Source organism: Falco cherrug, chromosome 5 (genome assembly GCF_023634085.1).
Source record: "Falco cherrug isolate bFalChe1 chromosome 5, bFalChe1.pri, whole genome shotgun sequence".
Lineage (NCBI taxonomy): Eukaryota > Metazoa > Chordata > Aves > Falconiformes > Falconidae > Falco > Falco cherrug.
In genome coordinates this window covers 60,074,720-60,097,182 of record NC_073701.1, presented here as the reverse complement: position 1 = coordinate 60,097,182, position 22,463 = coordinate 60,074,720, and the positions used below count along the sequence as shown (strand labels likewise).

Below are 22,463 nucleotides of genomic sequence, written 5' to 3'. Positions count from 1 at the left end.
AATATGACCCCTTTAAGGAAATTTACCATATATGACTAATTCAGACAGACAGTAGTAAATCAGAAGTCTGTTCCTCATCTATACATGAAATGATTTATAAGACAGTGAAATTCTAGCATTAGAGTGGTATATTGCATAATAATTTTCTTTTGTATCTATTTATTTTTCCAACATTTCTTCTCTGAAGTATAGTTGAACTAGGGAGAAAAGAATCAAACTAAAGCACTGTATAAATTCAACTGCAAATGTGCTGTTAAGACAAACTAAAATAACACTGAAACTTGACATGAGTTTTTTTGAAAAGGTCAGGGCAATAGATGAGAGGTGAGGTAAGCCATTTTTCCTCCCAGTCCACATGAAAATAATGTGTTTGTATATACGTATGTATACATGCATGCATGTGTCTGCATGCTGTACTGACTTGTGAGCTGCTCTCAGGCAAGGAGGGCTAAAATAAGCCAGATGAAGGCCTTGGGGTGGTGGCAGCAAGAAGACTGCCGGGCAAAGGGATTAAAAAAGGATTAGGCAACATGGTACGTCCTGCATTTTCCATATGGTGAGAGCAGGAGGAGTGGAGAGGCAATGAAAGCAAAATGAGTACCAGGAAGTGTTTGTATAAGCAAGTGAATAAGCCCTAGAAACTACTTCCATATACATTTCAGAGGTGTTTAGAGTAGAAAACACCAGGGAATAATTACATTTACACAGATTTGAATATCATATGAAGTTACAATAGCTAAAATAAACAGCTCCAAGGACCACTGATTTTCCTCATTCAAGAAGGACTTTGTTTGGCTGCGCAAGCCAGAGCAACAAGAGCAGTGCCCTGATGGCAGCCAAGCTGTCAACGCTTCCCATTTGCAGGACTGGGCAGCCCACTGTTTCCCCAGTTATAAAAATTCATTTCAAACAACAAAGCCCTAATGATGTGCTGACCCCCCGCAAACATCCACACGCAAGTGCAGGGTCTCCATCCTCAATGCTGAAAGCCTCATTGGGCTGGCACAGAGTTTGCTTGAGCACATACAATCCCACTCCTGAGCTACCAGCACAGTGAACAAAAGACACGGGCAAACAGACTAGAAATTGTCTGGCTGAGTGCCTTGCCAGCCTTGCACTGATTGCCTGGCTGTGAGCTGGTGGGCTGCAAGCAAGGAAAGAAACTGGTAGAATGTCCGGCACATCCAAGCCTCCAGGCATCCTAAAGTTAACAGTTAATGGGATTTGGTGTTGAATCTGCGTTACCGAAAACTGATTTGGTGCCTAACTAACTGGCCTGCCTGTCATAGCGCCAAATGAGCTGTACTGAAGTACACCAGCACTTGGAGGACATTTTCCTGAAATACCAAATGGGTAAGAGCAACCCATGTGTGCTGAGAAAGGAGGCAATCTGTGCATGAGAAGTCTTCTGCTCTGTGCCCTGAACTTGTCAAGTCCTCCCTAAATGCAAAACAGCCACAGGCTGATGGAAAGTACCAGCATTCATTATCAGCAAGTATCTCACTCAATGGTTAAATCTTCATCTCTCAGCTGATTTCCCTATTGGTTTTGGCACCAGACTCCAAATGCACTGCAGGCAGTGGAATCGTCCCATTCCCTTCTCTAGTTTTTAGAGAAGACCGTTGCAAGTATCACCAAACAGTAAAAATGGTGCTAACTTGCAAAGCAGATTTATTTTACCTTACATCTTTTGCAATAAAAAAACAAACAATCAAACAAACAAAATCCCCTTCTATTCTGCATAAAATGACTGGGTTTTAGAAGAGCTAATTACTTCTGATTTCTGTTAACCTTTTTGCTAGGAACATAAAATGAAAATGGAAACAGTATCTGGTTGCATGACAACAATTACATGTAAATAAATAAAAACAAATATTAGTTGTGCATTTCAGGCCCATGTAATTATTCTTAGAACATTAAAAGCTGGTTATGGAAGAATGCATACAACGTCAAGGGGCCTTTTAAAGGCCTAATTCACACCAAATAACCACAGGCTGGAATCAAAACTCTTTTGTTTCTGTTGTAAAGCAAACACAAAGGTTAGAATTTGGAATGTAAAATTTATAGGAAAGCTTTTTAATGCTGGAACACCTGCTGAAATTTTTCAGTGCCTGTTATGCTTTTGCTCCATGGCTGTTCGGTGGGGTTTGGCCCGAGTTGTGCTGAGAATTTGCTGTTGGAAATACTGATGCTGTGGATCACTGCAGGAACAAGACTGAAACTGCATATGGTGAAGGACAGACGGACAGAAGGCTGCTCGCTAAATGACCAGCACCATAACAGCAACACCTAGCATTTCATTTTCAGACTAGTATGTTGACCCTTAATTAGTGACAGGATCATAGTTGCAACCAGCTATGAGGGCAATTTGGCTCTCGGGAGCTAAAACTTATTGCCACCACTCAGCTATCCCAACGTTGGCTGCTGTTATCCTCACTTTACAGGTAGGGGGAAGACGGCCAAGGAAAGGGAGCAAAAGCCTGTCCAGACCTTACTGAAATCATAGGCTTCTTTAGCTGTCATTAGTGGGTTCTTGAGCCTCAGCCCTGGCTAAGACAAGGGTCTCACCTACTCTTAGGAGGATTTTGCAGCCCAGCAACACCATCACAGCCCCACCAGCACAACGGCTGGTGGCCACAGCTGCTTTAGCACAAGGTACACCAGCCCCTGGGAGAGAGAAATGCCAAAAGACCTTTCTGCTCTCCCTTCCACTCCAAGCCACATCATGGAGCCCAAAACCAAGGCCATTATGAGCCCACAAAGCAACGTGTTAAACTGCAGGGTACAAGATGCTAATTCATGTTTTTTCTATCGAGAGTGGAAAGTTTTAGGTGATTTGCACTGAACTGGTGGCGTATACTTGCACTGAGCTCAAATGTGCAGATGAAATACTAGAGAGTAAATGATGTGTGTAACTGAGGTTCAAAAATGACAGACCACTACGGCCATGTGTATACCTACATATCCATATATACATACAGATATGTATAGCTATATATATTTCTGACTTGAAAACCAGTCTCTGAGAAAAAAAAAAGTAAAAATTATTTTGAGTTAGAGGAATAAGCCTTTTTGGTGGTAAGGAAATTTCAATTAATGTACTGCTTATTAAATCTTTTGAACATCTGGACTGCTACAGGAAAAAAATCTTAGGACAAAAAAAATAACCAAAAATAAATCTTACTGTACAAGCAGTATCATGACTTGCAAGGAACACAGAAGATACACATATTTCTGCATCTAGCAGCCAGTTTGGAGTTAATAAACTTCTGAGTTTTAAAATAATTTTTTTCAACCTAGTAATAAATCCTCTTTCATGCTGATGCCTGCCTGCCTACCTTGTTCAGTCTTCATGTCTCAAACAGCATTAAATGCTGGCTCTTTGTCCTCATGCAGAGACCTTTTCCACTGGGACCTTGCATATTATCTTCCTACTTACCTCTGTTCCAGTTTTCCCCATTACCAATCATCTTTCTTCCCCCATTGACACATTTACCTTTTTTGCTCTCTTTGCTTCCTTTTCTCACTCTGAGCTTCACACCTTCTCTTCTGCCTGTCATGGTCTCCCCATTTACCCCTAAAAGACAACCTCCAGAACAGTTTTTTTTTAAATAAATCCTTGTTTAATTCCTACCTTTTAGACAATCTCATTCACTTCCTCTTCAACCTCTGTTTGCATGTCTTCTCCCATTTTAATTTTTGGGTTAAGCAGGCTGCCCTTCTGACCCCCATACATGCTGTCTCTTTATGGTGCAATGTATCTTTTAATTAATTTTATGGAAGAATCTACATCCCAAGGAAGACCAGAAACAACCCTGTGGTAGGTGATGGCAATTTGCTGATTTTTAAAAGTTGTGCAGATATTTATCTCATCTGTGCTAGAAAAGTTTACTGTTGCCCAACATCTATACAGATAAACTGACTTTGAACACAAAGCAGAATCAATAAGAAGTGCAACAGCCTCGTTTTGTAGCCTTGCTAATGAAGCGTAAAAACCAAACTGACAGCCCAACAAAAAGAAAAGAATAATTGATTTTGAATGTATTCCAAAGGTGACATTTGTAACCCAATTAAGGAAAGTACTGTAACTTGTTTGGGCTTTTTCCTGACCATGGAATTTCACTTTTGTTAAAGCTGGATCTTCCTTTCTGAGTGATAAAATATGTGTAGGACTCTTTTCCACTGTTGCATTGCTTTTTTACATCTGCATTTCTCAGCAAAAGAGATCTGTATTTTACAGGCACTGCTCTACCTTAGCAGGACAGTGTGTATGCTGTTACAGAGTGTGCATTAGGTGATGATGGCCATCATAATTTGAATGCAGCACTAAAGATAATGAATAAGCCAAGCGCTGAAAGCTGACCATCAGCACCATACAGAAGAGGTTCTGATACCCTGTAGCCTCCTAGTGCTTCTGTATTTATGTCAAGAAAAAGGGATTACTGCCAAGACTCTGTGGTGTGCAATAGCTAGCCAATGTGATCTTCTTAGGCTCGGCTTGTTTTCACTCACTGTGTGTGGAAGGGGGTCATAAATTACTATCCAAAGTAACCACAGAAAAGCAGAGTGCCTTACAATGATTTGTTGCTGATGGTGTAGTTATATGATCAGCCAAAGCCAGCATTGCTAATAGAAATTATTTTTCCAGATAGTTTTAACTGGGAGCTGTTGCGCACCCTGATTAATGCTGTGGCCAAAGAGAGGGACAGAGCACGGACGGAGATGTGAGTAGAAAAAAGCAGTGTGGCCAAGGGACCAGGGGAGCACCCATGCTGGTGCTGGCTGATGGGTATCTCTACCGATTGTGGAAGGCAGCATCCAAGATGAGAAGTTTCTGCTGGGCAACTCACATCAGCTGCTCACTGTGCACTACGATGGCCTTTATGTTAACACAATCAGAGACATCTCCAAGCACACAGCCTTGACATCCTCTCCTTGCTGAAATCTTGGCATATAACCAGCATTTCCATGGTACTATTACCTGGTTTTACTGGTTCAAATAATTCTTTACTGATAGAGGTAATTAAAATACTCCAACCAGTGACGATAACCGCATTAATTAATAATCAGCATCAGCTGATTTAACTCATAAGGTGTTCTTTAATCCTCAGATGGCACTGAGGTGAGCAGTTCAGCTCCCCAAAACACGTTGGAAAATGCAGATGCGAGGTGTTACTGTTGTATCACACAGCTGCTGACATGAATTCTGCACACCAGGGATATGTCAGAGGCTGGAACTGGTCCATCCAGAGCTAAAGGAAACCCACTTTGGTGGCAGAAGCAAATGCTGCCTCACCTGTAGCCGGTATCCACTGGAGAAAGCCACCACACTAATCCAATGCTGCTGCCAGTTCACGGCGGGGGGGCAGACTGACAACTGCTACGAACCACACCAGAAGCTCTGCAAGCTGGGAATAGCTCACAGCCATGGATCTCCCTTGGCAAGCTGCCTGCAGCCAGGACACCCTTGCTTTTGGGCAGAGCCTGCTGCAGATGCTTGGTTTCCATGCAGAGGAAAAAAAGGTGGCTGGCTCTTGTTGCTGCTGCCATATCCAGTCTTAGGAGCACCACTAAGGTGGTGCCCAGTGCCACCTATTCCCCTTCAATGGGCTGCTGCTGAAGCATAATCATGTTTATGGAGAGTGCTGTCTAACTCCCACCAAGAGACTCCACACTGGATGAGGTATACCCACCCTTCCTTCTCCTTGTCTACATCTGGAAACAGAGACTTCATAGCATGCTCACACACTCCCCAGTGACAATGTGTTTGTCATTGGCAATACAGTCGGTGGCAGAGTAGGAGTCCGATGCTCATTCTGTGTTCAGATGAGAACAGGAACAATATGCAATCCCACTGAGCCCCTCTGCAGAGAGGGTAATTAAAACACCACTGGCTGCAAGGAGGCATGCTAGAAGCTACAGCCCAACCACACTCAATAGCTCATTCCCCTTGAGGCTGGGTAGGTTTCCTGCCAAAACGTCCACTCCCTCTCCCCAGAGCTGATGTTCCTAGCCTGGGAAAGGTGAAGCATCATTGCAATTCAGCAGGTTGTGCTGCCAGGGGGGACATGCCAAAGTCACATTTTGTAGCAATGGTTTCCAGCAGGCATTGGCACGTTGCTGTATTTACTGCTGATCCCCCTCTAGCTGTTTCTGTGGAGTCTGAAATGCTTTTCCTTTGATGTAAGGATGCAGGAAACTTAATGCAATGGCAGCACGATGCAACTTGGAAAGCATCCACCCTCTTCTTTCTCACAACAGCTAGCAGGGAGCCCTGGATCCAGACTGCCGGTGGCTCTGATGAAGGGTGCTCACTGGTGATGGAACAGCCTGAAGCAGTGCTCCTTGGTAGGCAGGCAGGCAGGCAGGCAACAGCACAATCACCATCCTGCCCTGGCACAACTCACCTCTGAGCTTCCCCTTCTTATGAGGACAAGAAGCTACACACAGCAGTACGGGGGTGGTGGAGAAGGGTTTAGGGTCCCAGCCGTTACTGGGAAAGGGGCTGAAGGGGTGGGGGGGAAGGGGAAAAATCACGTGGACTCTTTTTTTAGCCCAACCACTGCTTTTTGCCATTACGGATTTAGTGAGGCTGCCATCTGCTATGTGGGTAATGTCTTCCCACCAATTCCCACAGCAGCCTGATGAAGCTGGGAAGCGTTCCGAAAACAGCAAAGTCAGACCATTTCAACTTGCTATCCCCTGTGTCTGCTATCTAATATTAAATACATTTCCCTGCCCTTCTCAAAAATCAGCAATGGTATTATTGGAACAAGCTGTGTGGGTCCTTGAATTTTGTCCCACGCTAATGAAATCACATCAGTCAGCCACAAAGCTTGTACATAGCTGAGATTACTGAAGCTCTTGCCTGCAGGTTCTTCCGTGGCACGATGTGAGGGATAATCTGGCATTGTGAATGTATGGTGAATAAATCGAGTTTTATTAAAGAAATCAATACTTTTGGCCTAAATTATGCCTCCTGCCAGGGAGGTAACATTATCACTAGTCCAGGTATTAGTATTCTGCTGAGCTGGCACCTGAAATAGAGCTCATGCTTTGCTAGGCTTTTCAGAAACTTCCATTCAAAACCTCAGAACACGAATATAGTAACTTCAGTGTTTTCCTGGGTTTTTACAGTGCCGCTCCCTAACAACACCAACACCAGCAGCCTGCACTGTGCTTTATCTTTCTAAATGTGTTTAAGATTACTGTGTGTTTCTTTCATTTTTACGGGGTTTAGAGAAAACTCACATCAGACTGAAGCGTTGCATGCAAGACCCTAGGAATGAATGGGAGCTCTCTGCAGGAGTCCAGATCCATCTCCCCAGTGGACCAGGAACACGCTGGGTCCACAAATCTTTGCTGAGCTGGAGAGGGGTCTGAGAGCCTCTGAGTCACAACCCACTGCTCAGTCTCCTTAAAATCCCACTAGCACCCATACTTTCAACAGTGGGCAGCTCCACAGCTGCCTCCATTTTTGCTCAGAGCCCCTAAAGCAAAGCCCACAGGGAAGTGGGACCCTGGAAGACAGATACTGCTCTGCACCTCGGCCCAACTGAGGCACGTTTGGGGCACGCCAGGCACGGGAGGGCTTGCACATCCCCATCTCCCAAATAATTTGTTATTTGCAGCATTGACCGTGGCCACATGAAAACCAGGTTTAAATCCTTGGGCTGCAGCAGGGGTTTGAGCCGCAGCCTCCTATGTGGCGGGAGACAGCCCTGGCTGTCAGGAGGCCATTGGATGTGGTGGGTGGCTCCCCCTCAGCCTCTCCCCACGGTACTGTTGTACTGGGAGAAACAACCTGGATGCAAGGGGAGGGGACCAAATGCTCTACAGCAGGCATGTGGTCAGTGCCCAGCACCCTGCCTCCTCTGCACCCCTCCGCCAGCTGACCAAACCAGCAAGGGTGGGAAAATGGCTCTGCTGCTGTTCCCAGACAGGACCTTTCCAGCCCTAACTTCTGGAGAAAGGGAACTCTGTCAGCAGTGAGAAGTGGTTGCTCAGCATCCCAAACAGCAAGGGGTGCTCACCTCCCCATCAGACCAGACCCTGAGCATTGTGTTATGGCCATCCCTAGGGATGAAGGATGGAGTGTGGCAAGGCATGGCACTCTCCTGGCATGTCTGCACAACTGTGCTTCCCCGCTCAGAAGTAATCTGGGTGATTTACTGACCTCATATCACACTGGGATACGTGGTAGATGTAGCCTAAGCAGTGATGCAACCTGGTGATGCTCAATCTCCCTGTGCAACCCTTTTTGTGAATAACAGTAGATCTTTTAAGTGCTTAAGGTGGGATCAAGAGTTCCTCAGTGTGGGAAACACCTGGGATGCTGCAAAAGCTTAATATTTTCGCGGACCTGTGTTGAAGCACACACTCCCTTGGCCATGATTTAGAACAAAGCAAAGTCTTTAAATTTAAAGTTTAAATTTTCTTTGTTTCTTAGTTTTAAAATTTCGATTGCAGAGAACTCTTCAGTATCAGTCCCTATACCTTAGGAATCAAATATCATGAGGTATAGTATTAAAAAATGAACATTCTATAAAAAGGAAGATCTGGATAGATTTTGAATAAGGTCACAAATCTGACTATTGCTTTCTATGTTGAGAAGCATCACTGATATAAAGACATAGGTCAACAAAGATGGAAATACTTACAGGTTTCAATTATGCTAGCTTAGATCATGTTGTTCATTAGACACCCAAACAGCTACTTCTTATAATCACTAGGCAAATGAAAATTTTGTAAATAATTTTACCCTAGAATTAAAATTTCCTAGAAATAAAATAATTTATAAATATGATCAATGACGAAGAAATCAATGAGCTTGGAAAGCACAGTCTTCTCATACTGAAGGTCTCTGAGAGCTGTACTTTGGATTTAAACAGCGGATTCAAAAAAAATCACAGCTCTGGTAATCTCTAGAATTGTCACTCTATTTTCATTGATTTGAATGAATTAATTAAATTTCATTGATCTATCATTGTTCTATTTATGGTAGAATAAATGTATAGCACTCTTGAGATGCATGAATGTTTAGATAAAGATATTAGCTAAACACATTCCCTTCTAGGATAAGGCAAATCCGGGTATAACTGACCATGAATTAATTTTTCACTAGCTGATATTGCATAGAGCTCTCTTGAAAATCCCTTTTACTAGAGGCAAGTTTGGGGGTTGGCCAGTGAGAAATTAACCAAGGTGCTACATGAACCACTGCATGGTAGCCGACTTTGAAGTTTGTTAAATGATAAGCTCTGATGCTAGCTGTAAACCATCTTTTGTAATAGGAAAATTAGCTAAATTGTGCTCTTTCAAGAACACAATTAAGGGAGCTCTATCAGTAGCAGCAGTATTTGGATAAAACTAGGTCTGACAAAAATGATATCAGAATATGACTAAATCCCCTGCAAAGTAAAATCTGGACTATCTAGAATAAACTTTCATAAAATAATAGCAAGGATTACCAGCAGAGCAAGCAGATTGACTCTGCCGTAAGCAGACGTGTGGGACCATGCTTACAAGATCAAATGAGGATATGATAATCCCAAGTGAGTGGAAGGTATTTAGTGGATGTAAAAGGCCTGAGGACACTGATGTACGACAAGTCTTTTGAGAAGTAACTAGGTCAGACAAGCTGCTGATTTACTCAGCTCCTCAAAGCACGGAAAACAACTGTTACATAAAATTATGGCATAGATAAACCCTTGAGAATTTTGTTCTGAGGTGATAAATGTGCTTGGGGTCAATTTCACAAGTGAAGGGAGAACTGGTTTTGTGTAGAGCCTGCTTTCCCATGGCCAAGGAAGCAGAAGAAAACAGAGGCACACTCCTCCACTCACAGAGCTGTAGAAATCAAGAGAGGAAATGAATGGGAGCTGTTAATACAGTTGAATGCTGTTTCTCAGAAACAAACTGTCCTAATTATAAGCTGCTGAGCTCAAAATGGTAGAAACCAGACAAAAAACTGGCAGGCTGCAGGAGCCCAGCTCCTCTCAGGGACCTGGCGTGGTGGTTAGTTGGGAGCTCCTCCCTAGGCCGGTGAGAAGAGGCAACATCTGAGACTTTGGGCAAGTGAGTCGAAAAGAGGAATTTACGGCAGGTGTTAGGCAGGAACACGGGGAGGGATGGGGTCGTGTCAAGAGAATGGTGAGGAGGGTTAAGGGGGCAGTGGGGCTGCTTGGGCAACGGGAGGGATGCTCAGGGTAAGAGTGAAGGAGTGCAGGACAGCAAGGAGGAATGCGGCAGGGTAGGATGCAGGCTTTATCTTTAAAAATTTCTGAACTATGCCCTCAGGAGAGAGAGACAGAAAAGAGATCTTCTGAGAAGAGACAATATGTATGTTTATATATAAAATAAGTATGTGTTTATAGATAATAAATATACAAAACTAAAATGTATTGATAGAAATAGTACTTATCAATAGAAATAAAGTAGATGGTGAAAGTTTTCATTCTTGCTTTTGTTGTCCTTTGTTACAAGGCATTATTCCCGAGTGTCACAGTAATGTGTTCCTTAATATCGTTCCAAAAGTAATGGACTTACCAACATACTTATGTCTATCTCTCCTAGTTACCCTGCTTCTGACAGACTGGTTAATTATTAGACATGAGAAAATTAATTCTTGGATGTCAGACTTTTAGCTCACTTAGCAGTGCCTCACCGCTGAAGAGTGTTTTATTTCATGCCAGCCATGGCCCCTTACTCACAGCGAGAATTTCCTTTCTTTGAGTGTGGTCAGATCTCGCTAGAACTGCAATGCTACTCTCTTCCCTTTGGGAATGTTGCTGTTTATTTTTTATAGTCTGTAGGAAATGTTATCAAAAGGGAAAATCTAATAGCTTTGGAGACTACCTGAGGAGACATGGTAAATAACTTAGCATCATCACACGCAGTTCCCAGCAGGGCTGGGAGCAGGACAGGTTGGGCAAGAGAGCACAGGCATTTCACATAGCAAGCGGAGTCAGCCTGCTCTGACTCACATGCCTCTTACCTGTCTGACTTGGAGAAATCCTCTCCCTTCCTGTAACCTCCAAGCTGTGAAACAACAGTCGCCAATACTTCTGCTTCTCGCTGTGCTCCCTCCCCTCAAAACCTAGACCAAAATTTTTGCTACAGTACGTGAGGTCAGGCTCTTGGTCTTGCTCGTAGTGAACACCACCTCGTTCCACAGGGATTGATCCTGGCTTTGCCTGTGGAGCAGGGCTCCGAGCCGTGCGTAAATTGTGCACAACCTGGTCAGTCACAATTCATTGCAAATGAAAAAAGAAAATCATAAACGGGAAGGAAAAAAATCTCAGCGAGTTGTGGCTGCCAGCATGCGGGCTGCAGCACACTGAAAGTACATTTTACGGGAGAAGACAGCTTATCTTTCTCATCGCACGCCTGATGCCTGACGGGGAGGTCGCTTTTAATCTTGCGGTACAGGCGATTTGCCCCCACATACTGGCCACTGGACAACATGGTTGCATGCCACCCATGCTAGCAGTCCTGTGGGACCCGTTTCACGCCTGACCTGCAGCCAGACAGCCCTTTCGCTGTACGGTGCTTGTGCTGGAGGGTCTGTAAGGGGCTGCCTGCACCCGGCTCGGCGGGCTTCGCCGCTGCTGCGCGCAAAGTCGTTCCTGTGCTGAAGCAGAGCAGCTTGGCACTTGTACGGGTAATGAGTAGCTGATTTGGTATTTGAGTAATAAAGGGGAGGAGATAAGCCTGCATCTCCCACCTAAACGCAGGGAACCCTATGCATAAACCCAACCCCAGCCAGCCAGCGCGCAACGGCCCTGCGGACTGGGGAAACGGGGCCGCTTTTAAAAAGCGGCTCAAGCACGGAGCTGTTTGCTACAGCATGAACTGGCTGGTGCCGACAGGTCTAATTGCTGGCCTTTTGTGAAAACTATTTAAGTCCTTCCTAACTAGTCCGTGCTGGAGCAATGGCTCAGCGGGGAGCTGCGGTGCCCACTCGTCCCGGGGGTGCCTGCAGGCTCCCGCACGCCCGGGCACCAGCTGCCGCCCCGGCCGCCTTCTCACCTCCAGGGAAGCGTGTGCCTGAGCCCGGCGTGCCCTGCCCTGTGTCCCCGGTGCAGCGCCGTCACCATGCCGCGTCGACCTTACGCGGATGGCGAAGAAGTTTGGAAACGATACGAAAATCCTAAAACCGAGTAAAACCAGGGGCTGGGGTCCCATCCGAGACCGCAGCTGGGGTACCTCCTCTGCCTCCCCGCCTCTCGGGGTGGCTGCAGCAGGGTCGCGCCCCACGCTCCCTCCCACAGCGCTGCAGGGACGGGGGGTCCCTGGGCGCACGCGGCTCCCCGGCCCCCCGCGCTGTCGGGGTCCGGCTCCAGCTGGGACGGGCTCAGGCCCCGCGGGTGGGGCCGAGAGCCGCGCTGGGAGCGGGGCTGGGACGGGCCCGCCACGGCTCCGCCCCGGCTCTTTAAGCCGCTGCGAGGCCACGCCGGGCTGAGACGCGCCGAAGCGAGACGGGCCCTGCGGTGAGTGGCGGGGCGGGCAGCGGGCGGGCACGGCACGGCACGGCACGGCACGGCACAGCCGGCCCCGGCCCCGCGGTGCGGGATGGGTCGCGCTGGTCGCTGCTGCCGCCGCCCGAGGCAGCGCCCCCGGGGCCCGGCCCGCCCCCCCGTGCGCGCCGCGGGGCTGCAGGGGCTGCCGGGGGGCGCCGCGGCGGGGCGGGGCGGGTGGCGGGCTGGGGGCGCCCCCTCCCGCCGCGGCCGCTTGTGCGGGGCGCGGTGTCCGCACCGGGCGGTGCGGGAGCGGCAGCGGCACGGCCGGGGCTGCCTGCGGGGGCGGGGGGCGCCCAGCTGCGGTGTCCCCGGCGCGGCTCGGCTTGCTGGGCTCGACGGCGCTCAGCTGCCCGCCGGGGGGCTGGGGAAGCGCTCCGGGCGGCCCGCAGCGTCCCGTGTCTGCCCCGGGGCCCGTTCAGGTTTCCTGGCCTTAAACTGGCCGTTCGCTAACGGGCTGGAAGGGACTTGGCAGCCGCCGCGGCTCGGCCCCGGTGCTGCGGGGGGCGCCCGGCGAGCCGCCCTCTCGGCTGGGTACCGGCTCAGCACAAACCAGGTTTTTCTCATTAGAAGGGCAGCGGCTGCCAACAAACCTGCAACCGAAAGTCAGAATTGTTGGTACTGTTGAGTGAGATCATCTGGATGTTTAATTACTGCTCACGAGCTCCTTGAAGGCCTGCCTGAACTAGCCGAGAAGTCTTGAGGGAGCAGGGAGGGAAGGCTTAACGCAGGATGGGGAGACTGGATCTGCCACCTGTGGAGCGCTGGAAGGCGACCTGGGCGGCACGAAGCCCCAGGGCGCTGACAGGAGCGGGCCCTGGGCAGGCGCAGGCTGGGGTGCTGTCCTGCCTGCCGAGCTTTGTCCCCTTCCCCTCGGGTGTCCCCCAGCACCGCCGCTGCAGGTGGCCGGAGAAATACTGCTGTTCTTCCCACACAAGCCATAGTGGGAGTGTTACGGGGAGGGTAAGTGGAAGTATCTTCTGTGGAAGATAGTAAGGTCACCTTCAAGTACTGGCTTCAATTCCTTTTTGCTTTTCACCTCATGAATTCGCAGAGCCCTTATCAGAAGATGTGAACGGCTGATGGTTGCCGATCTCTAATACTTTTGTTTCCCTTGGGAAGAAGGGGTGTGGAGCTGCACCCCGCGCTGCCCGGTATTACATGGGAAATCTGGGGCAAAGCTGGAAACCTGATCCAGGTCCTCAGCTCTAATATGCATGGGAAACTAAATAATTGTTTGCTAACAAATGGTTACAATAACTTAGACTCATAAATGCACAAAAGAACATGAGCGTGGGGTGGTGAGAGGGAAAGACAGAAGTAGTTCTTGCAGTTAATACCATTTACGTTTTAGAAAGCATACAAAGTAGAAAGGAATCTCATCTTTTTTCCTTCCTTTTTTCCCCTCCTTTTTTTTTTTTCTTTCTTTTTTTTTTCCCCCTCCCCAGACCATGCATTCCTTTTCCAAAGCTTTGTGCAGCCTATATTCTCTTTAACTAAGGACGCTCTTTGCCATGATTGATGTCAGCTGCTGTGCGGTAGCACAGCCAAGCACTTGAATAAAAGAAATGGAATCTTAATTTTTAGACTCTACAGTTGTGCCAAGAATGACAAAGGCAAAGTGGGAAATGTCATAAACCTAATTTTATGGGCTTGGTCAGGGTATTAGCGCTAAACCATGGAGAAGTAATGGTGCTAATCCCTTGGAAGTATTAAACAAAGGGATATCTCAGTAATTAGTGTCCGTGTGCAAATGGCACTGCTCAGCCGCTCAGAGGAAGTTTCCTAAGCCTTTGCTTAGGAATGTACCTAAGATGCCCCAATTTAGGTTAATAAACTAATCTTGTTTTCCCACATGCCATGAATGGCTGTCTGCTTGTCTCGGACGAAGCTCTTGTAGCAGCTACTTGGCAGCACGTCTTCCTTGGGAACCATGCGACCTCCCCTGCATCCCTAAAACTGCTGAGCTACTGGTCAGGCTGCTTGGGCAGAAAGCTTGTTTTAGCGGCACTAGCAAGATGGGTCACTGAATTCAGGCTTAGCCAAAGCCGCTGCTCCGAGATGTGATCTGTGGGTCTGCGCTACCTCGCCTGGGGAGTGCGAGGCAGCAGCCTGGCGCCCACGGGACCCCTCGCTGTGCAGCGAGGCCTCTCCCACACGTTGGTGAGAGCCCTTAGAGAAAGGGGGATCTTGAAACAAAGTGCTTCTCTGTGGCTCCCTGTGTTGTGGCAGCACTTTGTTTCTGTTAGCCAGGGGGACAACTGGAGATGGGTAGTCCCCTGCTTCTGGCTCAGAGGGATGAGCAGCGAAGCCAACCGCAGGCAGCAAGTTGTGGGTGTTGTGTAGGGATGCTGTCGTGTGTCTCTTCTCCCTGTCTGGGCAGCATAGGAGAGCTTCTAAGGGTAATCAAAGGTGAGTTGTGCTGACAGACGTCAGAAGCCTCTGACAAATTCCTGCCTGCCTGCCCTGATAGCTGACCCATACCGCAGTGCTGCTGTGGGGAGCCTGCGGGGAGGGAATGGTGCTGCTGGTGGGGTGGGATGGGGTGACAGGTTCCGGTGGGAGAACCTGTGATCCTTGCCCAGAAACCCTGTCTGAAACAAGGGTCAGTAAGGAGCAGGAGAGGTGATGGGGCCTGAGCAGCTCCGCTGGGTTAGACTCGGGGAATTGATAGCCCTCTCTCTCCGTGCCGTTGCCCTCTGTGCTTGGGAGAGGTGGTCCTCTGGTCGTGAGCCACAGGGGAGCGAACCGGCATTAACCAATGGTTTCAAGTCAAGGGCAGTTCAGTGATGACTGGGAGATGAGCCTTCCACAAACCTGCTATGTTAGCTCGTGGTGGTGGTGGGAGGAGGAAAGCCCCAGAGAAGACGAAGGTGGCAGGTAGCGCTCTGCTTGGGGCTTTAACCCAGGATGGTTAATGGGAGAAGCAGGAGGAGCTCACAGTCGAGCTGTGTGGGAAGTGGTGGTGGCAGGAGTGCCGGGGAGCTCTGGAGAGGGAAGCTCAGCTTGAAATGGGAGACTGTTCCCAAGGCTGTAGTTTGACACAAGGGGTGATGGTGTCTGTCCCTCCCCATTAGCCTTCTGAGCATCCGTTGTAAGTAGTATGTGACAGGGACTTTGACTTTTCTTTTAAAGCCGCTGTGATTCTTTGAGCAGTTGGGTTTGGTTCATACACCTGCCTGGTAAAGGTGCAGTCCATGTAATAGTGGTGGGAGTCCCTGGGAAATAATCCCCCTTAAACTTCTTTGAAGTGCAGGCGTGATCTCAAAGGAGTTCAGAATGTCCCTGCAACCCTAGTAAGTGGTTCTCCAGTGAGGTGAACTTTGTCTCGTACTGCATCCTGAATGATAGGGCCTGCAGTAAAACAAAATGCCGTCGTTGGCACAATCGGTTTGCTTCCATCAGATGAGAGTCCCAGTGTTAGTGAAGAATAGAAACTGAAATTGTACCCATCGGGGGGGGTGGTGGTGGTTTACTCATGGTGCAGTAAAGCCCTGGTGCGTGAAACTGTAATTTGTGCATATCCAGTTTATGTAACTTCCAAAACCCCGGGTAGGGACAGGAGGACACATCTTGTGAAGGCTGTGCCTTTTTTTCTTGCTGTTCAGCAGCAGTGGCCTCTGTTCCTCTTGCCAGTCCATCTGCTTTTACAAATAGCCGTAGAGAGCCTGCCTAAGCCTTTAAGTCTGGTCTGGGCTCTGAAGGGCTGAGAACTTGATCTGAACACAAAAAATTCTCATGCAGTGGAAGGTCAAGTTTTTAAACAGTTGGTGAAATCGCAGGCTTGTGCTCTGGTATGCAAACTTCGCAGACCTGGTTTAAAGGAGCCTGTAACCCCAGCTGTCCTTGAGCTGGGGTGATGGAGGGCACTGTGGTTAACAAACCTTTCCCCTTCTCCCCTCCCATCTGGCTGGGCACGCAGAACCACCATGCCAAACTGGGGAGGCGGCAACAAATGCGGTGCCTGCGGCCGCACTGTCTACCATGCCGAGGAGGTGCAGTGTGACGGGAGGAGCTTCCACCGGTGCTGCTTCCTCTGCAGTAAGTATTCCCCTCCCGCTCCCCTGCAAAACCTCTCCTGGCATAGCTGGGGGTAACACCAGCAAGGTGCTGGTCCACAGGAGACGGTCCAGGCTCAGCTGGCACCTGTGACACACCAGGGATGGCAGAGGCCAGAGATGTCTTTGTCCATTGTGTGCTGGGCTTCATTCCTGCTTCCTCCCCACGTGCTTCCTGGGCCCAGCAGTGCAGAGGGGAGGTACTATCCTGCCTGTCCCGCACGGGAGGGGTGGGATGCGCCTCCCAAAGCAGAGCACATCATGCTTTTCTCCTCCATTTGTCCCCCTCCCAGCCTTCTCCTCTGGAGTCTAAGGGATCTTTAGGATGGGAACCTGGCTTAAATGTTGCTCGTGCGGAGGAAAAAGCCCAGTGCCGAGCCCTGTTTGCACTGATTGGAGCTCAGCTGGACTTCTCCCGGTGGTCCCAGGGCCAGCAGCAGCTGAAGGAACAGTTATCAAACCTGAAGTCCCACGCAGACTGGGACACCAGTGAGCCTGAGCACAGCCGTGTTGTCAGTGCTTCAGCACAGCCAAAAGTCTAGACTTTCTTGGCACAGGGGCCTGTGGTTTATTTCAGATGACAGGAGTCCAAAGGATTATTTTCCAGCCCAACCAACAAGCCCAGTGAGGCATTGAAAATCACTTTCTCTGCTGAAAAGGCCTCTGCTTAGATGAAGGGAACAAAGGGTTGCTGTGAATCGGAGGCTCCTACTTTGCAAACAAACAGCCTGTCTGTCTGAATCGGAGAGTTTTACCTTATTACAAACACGAGGTACTGTTTTGTCCCACTTGCTGGTGTTTAATACCTGTAGGCAGAGCTAGGGGTTTAACTCTTCATATAAGCCCCAGTTAAACTGGCCCTCTCAAACTAGTTTGCTGTTAGTCTGCAGCATAACGTCAGTGCACTGTGCTGGCATGTGAGCCTCAGTGCACCTACGCTCCTTTCCCTTAGCTCTACAGCAGTCACAAAAAAAGATTAGATGTCTCAGCTGCCTCATTTTCAGCCTTTTATGGGAGTTTCTATTAAAAGAAACCTGGGACTTACAGCGAAACAATGGCTCTAGTGTGTCTGAGTATTTGCTTTTCCTTAGTGCATAGTTCTGTTGGAGTTTAAGTCTGTAGGCTTAACAAACATGCATTACTTGATTTACTTATTGGATATTTGTGTCTTATAAAAAGAACTTTGGAGCTAATGAATGCCATAAGCAAAGGTCACTCTGTATTTTGAAGACCTTCTTTTCAAACAAAAAATGCATAAGGCTTTTTCTTTTTTTCTTCCCCAAATTCTTTATCATGGGCATAATGCTGTTGCAGACGGAAAGAGCGTGCCAGTTGGGATATAAAAGGAGTAGGAAATAGTTCTGCCCTCCACTGTAACCTTGAGCAGAGTGCTTACATTGTGCTGAAGGACAATGTAGGAATGCCAGAAAAGCATGGCCTCTCCAGTGACAGCTGTGAAACTGTCCCAACTCTGCCCCAAACCAGCACTGAGGCGAGGGAAAACCTTCAAGGTCATGGGGTTTTTTCCGCAGCCCCACCCTGGCCAAAAGGGCAGGATGAGGGCTCTTCTGCCCTGGTAAGACTTTTGCTTCATACTGTATGGCATCTGTCAAGGGAAACTGCTGACTGCGCTATCTGGGTTTCTGAGCAGCCTCATTCATCAAACCACAGCAAGTTTCCAGGCTTTAAATGTCATGGTCATGAAGAGGTGGGAGGGAATAAAGCCCTTTATAGGGCTAAACATAATTTACTGATTCAAACAACGACCTGCTCCCTCTAATCTCTGGCAGTCCCACAGCCTAACAGGAAGAATTGTGGACAAGGAAACACGTAGCATCACTTCTCACTTGTTTTTTGGCTTACTATGTGTGCCGATGGAAATGGTCCCTTAAGGCAGTGTAACTTCGTGTTTTCCCTCCAGTGGTCTGCCGAAAAAACTTGGACAGCACAACAGTAGCGATTCACGATGCTGAGGTTTACTGCAAATCTTGTTATGGAAAAAAGTATGGCCCGAAAGGTTATGGATACGGCCAAGGAGCAGGCACGCTGAACATGGACAGGGGAGAGAGACTAGGCATCAAGCCTGAGAGGTGAGTGGACTGAGCTGGGCTGTGTGTGACCCTTGCCCTTCAGTACTTTTTTTCAGAGGAGTCTTTCAGGCTAGATTTCGTTTAGTTAACAGAATTATTTGTAGCTTACTATCTGATAAATCCATGTCCTGAAACAGAATTGAGCACTTCCCTGGAAGTAAAAAGGGGCTGGCTCCTCAGGAAGCTAGCTTTTACAGTAGCTTCTTTTTATCCTTTGAAGCATGGCATTTCTCATCTTTGTTTTTGGTTGTTTGTTGGTTCCCCCCCCCCAAGTGTAATTGGATTGTAATTATTGGATAGAGTTGCTGGTAACTTCTCCAGTTTTGCAAAAGTACTGTGTTCTGTACTGCGTGTTGGATGCTGCTCTGTCAGTGTTGTTAAGAACAGCAAGAGGTCATTTAGTAAAAGAGTAAAGACAACAAATGTCCTGTTTCTTTCAGCACACCCTCTCCCCACCGACCCACAACAAATCCAAACACTTCAAAGTTTGCTCAGAAGTTTGGAGGGGCAGAGAAATGCTCTAGGTGTGGTGATTCTGTTTATGCAGCAGAGAAAGTAATAGGAGCTGGAAAGGTAAGGAACTGCGTGTGCTGTTTTGTACCTGCTACATGGACTTTAAAGTGAGCAAGGTACATTATGCGGGTTCCAGTAGGGAACCAGCTATGGGGCAGTTACCCTAAAATTGCATTTCTTAGCATTGGAAATAGTCGTCAATCAACTTAATTGAACAAAAAGCACTTGAAATGCAGGGTGATGAGTGCTCACCTTGGATTTCAGAGGTGAGGCTTCAATAAAATCTTGTCTGTCAAGCCAAATGAGTACCAGAAACTGAAACTGAGTACCAGAGCACTCTCCCCCAAGAACAGGGAACTGTCTTGGGGTGTGCAGCTTATGATGGAGGCTGAATGTTTCAGCAGAAAGGGGATGTTCTCTGAAAAAAACATGTAAAACTGTGTGAGTCTGCCAGCAGTCTGAGTTGCTGCAGAGAGCCAAGATCTGCTCTGAATTGATTAGAGCAAGCCCAACCCTTTTAGAATGCTGCCCTGAGGGTGCTCTATGGAATTCAGGGCTTTGGGCCACTCATGGAAATGAAAATACACTAATCTGTTACTGGTACACTTGAACTGGTTTTTATTGCAGCAGTCATCTATAAACAATACTAACGCAGGCATCTCCAGTTAATGCATTTTTTACCAACTCAGGCATGCTGTGTATTTGAAACTGTGTGTGTTTGGTTTTTTTTTCACCTAGCCGTGGCACAAAAACTGCTTCCGATGTGCCAAGTGTGGAAAAAGCCTAGAATCTACAACCCTAACTGAAAAAGAGGGAGAAATCTATTGTAAAGGTGAGGAAAGAAACAAAGATCATTTGTTTATGGTTCAAGGTGATGTGTTGCAAGGATGGATGCTGAATTTATTCCTGGTATAAGAAACTTTCAGGCTCCCGTCAAGATGCAAGTGCTCTGTAAGTCATAGGAACACAGCTGAGAAATTAAGTATTAATCAAGCTGCTGATGTAGCTCACATTTGCTTCAAGCAAAACAGTACGTACTGAGAAATGCAGCAGCAGCAGCAGCCTGTGCCCTCTGCCTGGGCCAGAGAGCAGATCAGAGTAAGGCAACAAGCTAGGAAGCACCCTGCCGTGCCTTCTTGCGTGGTATCACTCATGGATGTGTACTTGATCCACCCAGTGGTTTGATGGCAACATATGCCTTAACAGATACCTAGCCACGGAACCAATGTACAAATTGCTTTCACAAGGTAGGCTGGGAACTACAAAGATCGAACAGCTGTGGCTGTTGCGTTCGGTCATGGCAGTCACACAGCTTAAAACACTTTTAAGCATTGCTTCTGATGGGATGTTCTGGTGACACAACAGGGAAGCGACTGAGGGCTCGGCCTAGACAGTGCTGTTCTTAATTAACGAGCCAGGAGCCTCAGGTACTACTACATGATCATCTTTCTTGCAGGTTGTTACGCAAAGAACTTTGGCCCCAAGGGATTTGGTTATGGCCAGGGAGCGGGTGCCCTCGTTCATGCCCAGTGAGGGGGCACAGCTCAAAACCCCTCATGGCTCTGCTGAGATCCTGCTACAAGAAACAAGAGAATTTCCTAATTGTTACTAACTACTGTGAAACAGACACTAGTTACTGTAGTGCTTGGGCATATGTGCAGCAGATGATTTTTTTTTTAAAATGAAAAAAAAAAAGGGCACTGCTTGTTTCCTTGCTTTGTGTATCACACTGTAACATTATTACTGAGTATCAGTTCAATAAAGCTTTGCTTGTTGATATATCCTAAAGCCAAGCGTTACTTATCTTTTATTGCTGTCAAAGCATGTAAGGGGAGCATTTTTGGGGTACTTCAGAGATGCAGGGGGGGAGGTATTGAATCACTTAGGTTGGAAAAGAGCTTTAAGACCACTGAATCCAACTGTAAACCTAGCACAGCTGAGTCCACCACTAAACCCATGTCCCTAAGCACTGCACTGATGCATCTTTTAAATACCTCCAGGGATGGTGATTACACCACATCCCTGGGCAGCCTGTTCCAGTGCTTGACCACCCTTTCAGGGAAGAAATTTTCCCTAATACTCAATCTAAACCTCCCTTGGTACAACTTGAAGCCATTTCCTCTTGACCTATCGCTTGTTACTTAGAAGGGACTGGCTACAGCCTCCTGTCAGGCAGCTGTAGAGAGCAATAGGGTCCCCCCTGAGCCTCCTTTTCTCCAGACTAAACAACCCCAGCTCCCTCAGCTGCTCCTCATAGGACTTGTGCTCCAGACCCTTCACCAGCTTCATCGCCCAAAGCTGTATGATGATATAGACTTGGTGCAGACCTTCACTGTAAGCCCAATGTGACTGAAAGCTGGACATCCATAAGTCATGGCCTTCAGAGGTGAATGACTGTTCTCCAGTATCACAACATTATATGCACGTAAAAAGCAACTAGCAGCTCACTCCACAGAAGTAAATCTTGAAATCTACTGCTGGGTGCAGCGACACAGCTCTGAAAACGATAGCTTGTACATAGCGGTGTGCCTAAGTGGCTGGCTGGCTGCCACACAGTCTCTAGTGAATGGAAAACAAACTTTTTTCACCATAGTATTTTGTGGGATTGCACCTGCTTTGGTATTGAGGTGTTGTTATGCACAGAATTTACTATGCACAATGAGTACTCCAAGACAGCTGCAGATTAATACCATCCCTACTCAGCCATTGACCAAGCTCAGGACCACCACATCAAACTCAGGTTTACGAGCAGCTTTTGATCTTCTCTTGATTGTGCTAGGATATAGTTCCCTGAAGATGGTGGAGGAGCCTCTTGAGGATGGCACCTGACAAGCTAGCTGCAGCCCAACAACAGAGCAGAATAAAATTCTGTCTTTAAATACTCTAGTAGAAAATGTGACTTGAACTCAAGTTGATGAGCAAGGAGTAATAACAATTAAACACCTCAAATGCAGTGTAGGCCAGTCACCAGTTGGGTGAAAGCCATACTAGTCAGGGACCTTGACTCTGCTAATGCAGCTCTTCAGGAACTGCTGCTGATAAAGGTCTATGATTAGGAGACAATTACTTTTGCCTTAGCCAGATCTTGAGCAGAAAACTCACAGAAGAGCTTGGCTTCTTCCAGGGGCTGGAGCAGGTCCCAACACAAGCCTGCAAGGCCTGAGCTGAGAGCACCTGCAACTGCATTTCTTGTGAAACAAATGGGAGCCACCCCCTCACCAGGAGACCCAGGACCAGCCCACCACAAAGGCCTTGTGTGAGAACACGGTACTTAAGCCTAAAAC

The 22,463-nt window shown here is 47.6% G+C and overlaps 1 protein-coding gene across 2 annotated transcripts; it reads left to right on the top strand.

Moving 5' to 3' along the window:
- The first annotated feature begins 12,377 nt into the window (after positions 1 to 12,377).
- CSRP2 (cysteine and glycine rich protein 2) lies at positions 12,378 to 20,967 on the top strand. Of its 2 annotated transcripts, none has more exons than XM_055712365.1 (6): positions 12,378 to 12,491; positions 16,441 to 16,559; positions 18,498 to 18,666; positions 19,107 to 19,239; positions 19,918 to 20,011; positions 20,636 to 20,967. In XM_055712365.1, exons 2-6 carry the CDS (start codon positions 16,448 to 16,450, stop codon positions 20,710 to 20,712), a joined length of 585 nt encoding a protein of 194 aa, XP_055568340.1. In that variant the 5' UTR covers positions 12,378 to 12,491; positions 16,441 to 16,447; the 3' UTR covers positions 20,713 to 20,967. The 2 variants fall into 2 exon arrangements, with proteins under 2 accessions (XP_055568340.1, XP_055568341.1); XM_055712366.1 differs by having other exon boundaries at positions 12,473 to 12,491; positions 16,438 to 16,559.
- Positions 20,968 to 22,463: the final 1,496 nt, after the last annotated feature.

Bases quoted from the DNA above. Each gene is read 5' to 3' on its own strand.
- CSRP2 (XM_055712365.1), top strand. From the start codon at position 16,448: ATGCCAAACTGGGGAGGCGGCAACAAATGCGGTGCCTGCGGCCGCACT. The intron at 16,560-18,497 runs GTAAGTATTCCC...TTTTCCCTCCAG, and splicing joins CCGGTGCTGCTTCCTCTGCA to TGGTCTGCCGAAAAAACTTG. The intron at 18,667-19,106 runs GTGAGTGGACTG...TGTTTCTTTCAG, and splicing joins CTAGGCATCAAGCCTGAGAG to CACACCCTCTCCCCACCGAC.